This window comes from Anneissia japonica, unplaced genomic scaffold (assembly GCF_011630105.1).
Source record: "Anneissia japonica isolate Jap-2015-1 unplaced genomic scaffold, ASM1163010v1 scaffold288284_len1145801_cov181, whole genome shotgun sequence".
In the NCBI taxonomy this organism is placed as follows: domain Eukaryota; kingdom Metazoa; phylum Echinodermata; class Crinoidea; order Comatulida; family Comatulidae; genus Anneissia; species Anneissia japonica.
This window is the reverse complement of record NW_022712730.1, coordinates 1042274-1051228: the sequence shown is the minus strand read 5'-3', so window position 1 is coordinate 1051228 and position 8955 is coordinate 1042274. Positions and strand designations below refer to the sequence as shown.

The following is an 8955-nucleotide window of genomic DNA, read 5'->3' as shown; positions in this document are numbered from 1 at the left end:
GCTGTGACCTGGAATAAAACGTCACACACAAACATCTTGATTAATTTCGCGCGTGTTTGCTAGTGTCTTGATTTTGAGTAATTTTGTCATTTTTTTCACTTGTTTACTCGGTTTGTTTCAATGGCCGATTTATATGGAGCATTAATAAATGTGCTAGGTATTAGTGAGACAATCCATCGCAATTATCAACAAATACATGATGTGGGCCTAGTCCAAAACGTCACAATTTAGCGCCCCCAATAGTTGAATCTGTACGAATGGTTAGTTTCACCATGGCCTGTGGTAAAACTAACCACGTCGATAAATCCCAGTGCGAACGACAGGAAGTTTACCCATTGGAATGTTACCCACAGTCTCGGTAAAAATTTCCCTATTTTAAATCCAGTGCGATTGCGGCTTTAGGGAGTGGAGTTGTTTTGGTTGTGAGAAAAAATTCTGTTACCATGACAGGAATTGATCCCAGGACCCTGGGATTGGAAAGCAAGCACCTTAACCAACAAGATATTCAACTCCACTCCGAATAGTGGTTATAGTGATGATGATGATGGTGATGATGATTTAATACATATGAATTAATAAATAATGAATGTTAAATCATGATTATTCAGTAGGTGATGAAGATGTTGATAATGATGATAAACATTATTCAATTCAATTCATAAAGAACAAAGCACTGAAACTAGTGATGCAATCCATTCAGATTTAATACCTCAAACTTTATTTATTCATTTTATGATATTTATAATTTAAAAAGATTAATTAATTTTTATATTCCATTTGTTATTTTGGAAAATAATTTTAAATGTATATATTCATTTACTAGCATGGGAAGGTCATGAGGACCAGCTGCTTGGCATCAGTTGGAAACAAGATGGCACCCTCTTGGCATCCACTGGGAAGGATAAGAAGATCAAGATTTGGGATCCTAGGAATCCAGGCAACAACCCTTCTGTAATTGTATTTTTTATTATCGTTGGAATCACAGGAGCTACACAGTTGGTCTTTAATGTACCTTCCTTTTAGCGAATAATCGCGTATAATGGATTCTAATTGCTGTTATTTATTGACTGGAACAATCGTAATAGGGTCACCGACGAACAGGTTAACAACATGACACCCCCACCCCCAAATCTAAATTTATGCTTCTGGGTGAAGAAAGGCAAACGTAAGTAAAGTGTCTTTCCCAAGGACACAATCAATGTGACGAGCGTCAGTCTCAAATTCCCGATCTCACAATCAGAAGTCCACACACTCCTGCGCCACACACTCCTATAAATTTCGACTATAATCTAATACAGTAATACTATTTATGTAATAATTCATACAATTTATGTAATAATTCATACTATTTATGTAATAATTCATATTAGTCGTTAAATAGCATGTATAACACATTATTTTTTATATGTATCAAAATAAATAATTGTATTTATGAAAGCTTCAATGGCGCAATTGGTTAAAGTGTCCGCATAGACAACAGAAGGTCCCAGGTTCGAATCCCGGTTGTGGGAATTGTTTTCACACGCGCAGGTTCCTGTTCTTATCGTTTGCAATTTATATGTACAAAGCAATGCCACAAGACTATTCAGAACTTATCTTCTCATGTGTATCTTTTCTGGTTACTGTAGTTGTAAATATTATTTAACTATTTCAGGCCACTGGTGGGCATGACAACCACAAGGATTCCAGAGTTTGTTGGCTTGGCAATGAAGATCTTCTGTTATCAAGTGGTTTTAACAAGGTATGTATATTCAAAAAAGTCCTTTAGTTTTTGTTTTTTTTAATAATGATCAAATTACTTTATTTAGCTTTGAGTGTAGAAAGATACAGTAGATACCCTAGTAAGGGTACACCTTTGGGGACCAGAAAAAGTGTCCCCTTAAGGGTGTCCCCTGAGTGGGGTTGGCTATAGTGTTAAAAGATATACTTTCATTCGTTTTGTGGCCAAAATACTGTCCCCTTAATAGGGGTGACCAAAATTAGGGGTACTATTGTAATATCGAGAATGCGGATTGAAAGCTATGAGAAACAACCCTTAAATTTGACTTAACATGAATGAAATTTGATATTATTTTTCTTTATTATGTTAACTGCTTAACTCAAGAAGATCGTATCATTGATTTTTGTTGTTATCTTAAAGACAAGACAGAGCGAACTAATCATGTGGGATGCAAGAAATCTAGGGGCGAGTCTAACAAGCCAAGCCATGGGGACGTCTACAAGGTGTGTATCATTGATTAATATAGTGTAAAGTGGTTACAACCGCCCCTCAACCCCACCAACCAAGGATCACTTCATGTCTCAGCTACCCGGTAATCTGGTCCCACCTACTCTTGTCTGCTCACTACAGGGCCTGGAGCGACCAGTACATGGGGATGACTGACTACACTTTAAAAAAAAATATACTAGGTTCTTTATTATGCACATCAGCCAAATAATTTGTACACTGGACTGAAGGTTTTTAGTCCTTACCTGAGAAGATTAGCACCACCACCAGAAGTGTAAGTGAGCCCTAACCATTCTGCCAGTTGACTCACTTTTTAAAAGCTTTTTCTATGTATTTAGGAGGATGTGTTAGTTAATTTCTTACCATCTTACCATACAATTTTATTTTCTTAATACCTCACTGTTAAAACTATAATAATTGCTTATGCTGTTACTTCTGTATTTAAAAAAAGCTGTGGAAATTTAATATTAATATTTTTATTTGTGTTATATTTAATATTTATATTATTTGTAAAATTAATAATATTTAAAACACAACAGTAATTAAATAATTAATGATTCTATAATTCAACATTTTTTTACAGTGCTCTTATTCCATTTTATGATGCTGATACAAAGATGTTATTTATTGCATCTAAGGTAATTTCATAATAATTCCTGATTTTACTTTAAATTTAAGTATAAAATTGTATAAAGAAAAATTGAATTTTAAGGATATCAATGGAAAATTTCTGCTTGATAAAATATAATGAAATTTGTAGTTTTATAAATACTGGGTTTTGCAGTTATATAAATAAATTTATATATTTTATTTGATAGGGTGCTACTTCAGTAACATACATGGAGGTTACAAATAGCCAACCTTATATTACACAGAGTAAGTATATTTATTGTAGTGGTTGGTGTAGTGATTTAAGATCCACCTCTTCAGTTTGCTAGTTTGAATTTCTTGCTGCATATTTTTATTTTTTATTTTTTTGGCTAGCTGAGACACCACATGTTTAACTGAAGTGCAGTACATTTACGAAAATACTCATAGAGCCCCCTTAATTATACCTTTTATACTCTGTACACATTATCTTTCAATTTTAGATATTTTATTTCTGTGATATTTAATAGACTCTGTCTACATGGGAAATGCTCAACAGAAAGGTGTTGCTATGGTACCAAAGAGGGCGCTAAATGTCATGTCATGTGAGGTCAATCGTCTGCTACAGCTTACCAAAAATGCAATTCTTCCATTGTCTTATGAAGTGCCTCGTAGGGTGAGCAATTTTTGTTTTACAATTACAATCCGAATTCTTAGATGATTATTTAAATAAAAACCGATTTCTGTATATATAATAATTATTACTATTATTATCCTTATAATTATATTCCAGTTCTTATGCTTTTTCTCATGTTTATTTAGTCGCATCGTGAATTTGCGAGTGAACTTTTTCCCGATACACCTGGTTATGACCCCGCCATGACAGCAACCGAGTGGTTTCAAGGAGAGAGCAAAGAGGTGAGAAAGCAAGATGAATTCTAATCCATTAATTAAAAAATCAGAAATAGAATATACTGTTTTGTTCCGTGTTATCTACTATTATGATCTATCACATTTTAGTTATTCTCAAACCTGGAGGAAAAAATCCAGAAGGGGCTTTTTTTCATAAAGGTGGAACAACAGTACATACCCAACTCAGTAAAACTATGTTTGGAAAAGATTTTAAGGATATAACACCTCTGATGTCCATAAATGGCACTCTATCCAGTATGTTAAAAAATGCCAAATTTCAAATATTTTCAACAAATTGTTTTACTAATAATTTAAAAGGACATTTCTGGACTTTTTTAGATAACCCAGGCTACAGACTAGGTTGTTATATATACTCTATATTTTCTTTTATAGGTTGCCAAAATGTCATTGGATCCATCTAAACGTCCACCAGTAACTAAGAAAAGTTGTACAAAAGGAGGATATGATCCAGCACCTACACCAGTAGAAAAGGTATGCATATGGAACAGCCTTTGTAAAGTTTGATTTCACTGCCAACAATTTTGAAGGGCTTTGACTAAAATTTATTGTGGAACTTTTATTCTAGAAGGAAGTAGTAAGTATCCAAAAACCAGAAGAAAAACCCTTTATTCCTGCAAATAAACCAACCATTACCCAGAATTCAGGTGTTAAACCAGTTATAGCTGACAATAAACCAAGCTTACAAGGTGCCTCAGCCAGTGGGGAATCAATTCCAGTCAAACGACCGTCGGGCAAGAAATTTGTGGTAGCGCAGACATCAAAGTACCGTCACGCCAAAGGTTCTACTAGACATGCTTCTAGCCATATTACAAACATCCGTAACATTGGCAACATTATTTTTGGTGAATGTGATGGGTTTCATGCTAATATCGAAAGGGCTGCAGTGCCATTTGCTGGAGCTGGTGGTCAGATAGGGATATTTGAGGTAAGTCACTAGTTTTATTTAATGAATTGGGGCTAATAGCTATGGATGTGAGTTGAAGTATTAAATAATAATAATAGTTGGATTTGTATAGGTGATTGAGTTTGGTATTTTGATAGTGGGAATTAAAAAAAATGTAGCTCTATAAAACTTGACCTACTTCTTAAACTAAAGCATGGTTGGCTGTTGGCTCCAAGGAGTTCATTCCCCTTTAGTGGTAATGGAGGTAAATTGTGGTTAAAATCTATGGAAGTAAATTGCAGTTAATACAGTTAGCTGAACTAGAGGTAGTCACTGAGGTTCAGTTGCCATAGCTGCTCCAGCTGGAGGGCTGAAATGCAGGTTAAGATAACGCACCGTCTTTTGGATGAGACGTTTAAGCCGTTGGTCCTGCGTGCATTATGAGTCATGTGCATGTTAAAGAATGCTGTACACTCTTCGGAAAGAGTTAGGGGATTGTCTCCCAGTGTACTGCCCAATTTTCTTCGGACTCTTGTGGGTTATCCTTGGTGTTTCCACTGAATAAATCCAATCCAATCCATAAATAGGTGTAATTCGAATTTTCTGTTCTTGAATGAAGCTAAATAAACCTGGACGGCAGCCAGAGAGCGAGATCCCGGCAATACAAAACCAAAGTATGGTGCAAGACTTCAGATGGGATCCCTTCAATAACCACAGACTTGTGATTGCCGGTGAGAACTGCAGAATTAACGTCTTTGACATTCCAGAGGGAGGCCTAGTTGAGTCTATAAATGAGCCAACCTTTTACATGTTAGGTAAGAAACAGCGAAATGTATTTTTGCTTAATCTTAATCTTTTTGTTGTTTTTTTTTTCCCTTGGCAATATGTTTCATTAAACTTAACTGCACTTTTGCTTTACTGCAGGGCACCAGGAGAAGATCCACTTCATTATCTTTCATCCTCTGGCGAAGGACATGCTTCTGTCCGCATCTCTTGACCTGACAATCAGGATTTGGAATCTAGAAACCAGGCAAGAGGTCATGATTCTTAAAGGTCATACTGATCAGGTTAGATGTTTTCTTTACAGAACACAGCATGATTCAATTTCGAGATAATTCTGTGCAAAGTTTGACAGAATGCATTTTGTAAAGATCGTGTTTTTTTGTTTTATTATTGTTACTTATATTTCAATTTTGGTTGAGTTTTTATTTTCCTACTGGAACTTAAATAAGTATTTTAACTTTGATCTCTAAAGTTTACAACAAAAATAAAAACATTAATATTAATGTTTTTTGTTATTTAAATAAAAAATTAGATATATGCTGCTTGCTGGAGTTCGGATGGTACAAGAGTTGCCACTTTATGCAAAGACAAGAAACTACGAATATATGATCCTCGACAGTCCAACATGCCAATCAAGGTAAGGTCCATATATTAAGAGTATTTTTCTCCTGTAGTGTAACTGGCAATTTACACGATGAAGACAACTGTGGGGTCAAAAGTTCAAGTGTCAATAAACCTTATAAAGCCCTGTCCAGACTATCAAATTTCATGCCTAAAAATGGTTATGATGACATCACATCGTGACCATATATAGGCACATCATAACTATATATGGGCATACAACCCAAATCTATAAAGTGCTGTTTGTCTTCAATTTAGTGTTGTTATGATAAAAATTTGACCACTTTGATATTAACTGTTTTCTGAGCTTTTAGCAGTATCTACATTTTATGGTTCTGTGTTTGCAGGAAGTTGATGGGGTGAATACTGGCCGATGCGGTAGGGTTGTTTGGGTCTGTCAGGACCAATGTATCCTGGTATCTGGTTTTAACAGGTAAGATCAAGAGAAACAAATCACAATTCACAGTAGTATGTTCTAAAGCCCTGCCAAGACTACCAAATTTCACTTGACACAAACATGTGACATGCCTAAATATTGTCATGATGACATCACATCATGACCATATACAGATACATCATGACTATATATGGGCATACAACAGTTTTTTTGATAGTCTGGACAGGGTATGGTTAACAGGAAAGAAACTATTTCAAAATGACTGTATCTATTAGGAATTGAACCCAAAACCCTCTGATTTCCATCCTAGTGCTCTACCAACTGAGTCATAGGCCAAGCTTTGGTACTATTATTTGATTTATCTGTTTACTGATTTCGATGTTGAATGAATACTATTTAACACCCCATGTGAAGCAAAATAATTGGGTTTGGTTTTGTGAATGTTTAGTGGTGGCTCCAGAAATTTGCCCACAGGGGTCCAGTATATCAAACAGGAGGTCCAAATCAAGGGGGGCGCCTCAGTCAGCGTCCTGTAATATAATTTCTTAGTAGGGTTCATTGGGGGAATTTTTATGGTTAGTATAACCCAGAATTGTTCTTCTAGACCACAATATTAGGGTTCGGTAATACAAATACTATTATAAATTCATTCTTGGTCTGACAACCTTATTGTGGCGTCGGACGACGGAGGATCCAGGCCTGTCCGACAAGGGAAAAATTTCCTCCTGCCTCCACCACCTCTGTGCATGTTAAAAAGTTCCTGATTTGTGCGATAGTTGTTTATTGCATAGAAACTTGAGAATAGCATATCATGTGGAAAATCCAAAATATTAGACCAACTTTGCCTTTGACTCCAACTAAAAACCAATGCTATCCTGGTTTAAACTGCGGTCCTTGGCGCAAAAAGCAAAGGCATCACCTCCCAGCCAAATACTCAGCTTTTCATACTGATACTGCTATTTTTTTACAGAAATAGTTCCCGTCAGATAAGTTTGTACTCTGTAAGTAATTTGTCGAAAACGTTGAGTGAATTGGTACTGCATGCTACACCCGCCATCTTGATTCCATACTATGATGAGGATACGAATGTTGTCTTCCTTTATGGCAAGGTTGGTAATCATTTCCTAAATTTCATGTTTAAAAAAAAAATACATCTAAAGCCGTTTTTGTATTGGATTAAAGTTGACCACAATGAAGGATATATTGTACCAATGTTCACACTTAAGTTTTAAGGTAGTAAAATTTTGCACATGCGTGGTTAATATAATTGTAGATACACTCTGTGAAAGTACAGAGATGTGCGAAGTATTAGTATCAGCTCAGAAAGATTTTACAGAGGTGCATTGTTCACTTTGGGCTTTTGACGGGAAAAACATCCTGGCTATTTTTCCTGGAGTATCGAGGGGTGCACATCCTCCTTAAAAAACTTAACCCACCACCATTCCCCTATTTTGAAGTAGAACCAATAATAATATGCAAGACTTTTATAGCGCTTAATGCCAACAAGGTCTCTAAGCAGTTCACATTATTACCCCCAGCCCTGGAAAGAATTACATAATTTTGCACATTTTGTGTTTGAGCCTACCAGGTACCCACTTGGGTGGAGAGAGACAACCGTAGGTAAAATGCCTTGCCTAAGTACACAAGCGAAATGCATAGTGAGTGATGTAACCTCTGACCTCAAGATTAAGAAGCAGATCACAACTGCTACTACAATCGCAAAAGTGAATATGCCACTGGATACACATGTTGGGTTAGGCCAATGCAAAAAAAGCTCAAGTAATATTATCAATGTGTGTTATTACTGAAATTATTAATTTGTTTATAATTTATGTTGAATGTTTCCTATGATATTTAATTTCTGGCCTGTTCCATTATTCTTACAGGGAGATGTGTCTATATACATTCTGGAAGTGTCACCTGAGGAACCCTACATATTTGAATGTTCACCATTTAAATTAAACAGCAATTACCAGGTAAATATACCTGTTTTGTTATCCCTGTTATACACAGCAAAAATATGCTGTAAAATCTGTTAAAATAATTACAGGATCTAGAGAGTAAGACCACGGAAAAAACTTACATATTTTAAGCATTTAAATAAACTTTTTTGACATATATTTCTTTCAGGCCGTGTCGTTCTTGCCGAAGGTATCTTGCGTTGTGAAAGATGTTGAGTTTGCTCGTGCCGTTGTGTTGACAAAAATGAACATAGAACCAATATCAATTATAGTACCTCGTGTGAAGGTAAGTATATGAAATGCCTATATATGGTGATGATGACGTCATATCATGACCAAATATAGGCACATCGTGACCATATATAGGCACATCATGACCATATATAGGTACATCATGACTATATATAGGCACATCATGACTATATGGACATATCATGACTATATATATGGGAACATCATGACCATATATAGGCACATCATGACCATATATAGGCACATCATGACCATATATAGGCACATCATGACTATATATAGGCACATCATGACTATATGGGCATATCAT

General features: G+C 35.6%; 1 protein-coding gene across 1 annotated transcript in view; it reads left to right on the top strand.

Annotated features, from left to right (window-relative positions):
• Positions 1-8955, top strand: part of LOC117108146 (coronin-7-like) — a 14668-nt gene that overhangs the window by 2592 nt on the left and 3121 nt on the right. Inside the window, exons 5-20 of the mRNA XM_033250099.1 lie at positions 824-951; positions 1655-1741; positions 2141-2223; positions 2811-2865; positions 3046-3103; positions 3346-3491; positions 3638-3733; positions 4121-4219; positions 4314-4673; positions 5251-5446; positions 5556-5698; positions 5947-6051; positions 6383-6468; positions 7403-7661; positions 8319-8408; positions 8563-8679. Coding sequence (XP_033105990.1) covers positions 824-951; positions 1655-1741; positions 2141-2223; positions 2811-2865; positions 3046-3103; positions 3346-3491; positions 3638-3733; positions 4121-4219; positions 4314-4673; positions 5251-5446; positions 5556-5698; positions 5947-6051; positions 6383-6468; positions 7403-7661; positions 8319-8408; positions 8563-8679 — 2108 coding nt within the window. The remainder of the gene's footprint in view (positions 1-823; positions 952-1654; positions 1742-2140; positions 2224-2810; positions 2866-3045; positions 3104-3345; positions 3492-3637; positions 3734-4120; positions 4220-4313; positions 4674-5250; positions 5447-5555; positions 5699-5946; positions 6052-6382; positions 6469-7402; positions 7662-8318; positions 8409-8562; positions 8680-8955) is intronic.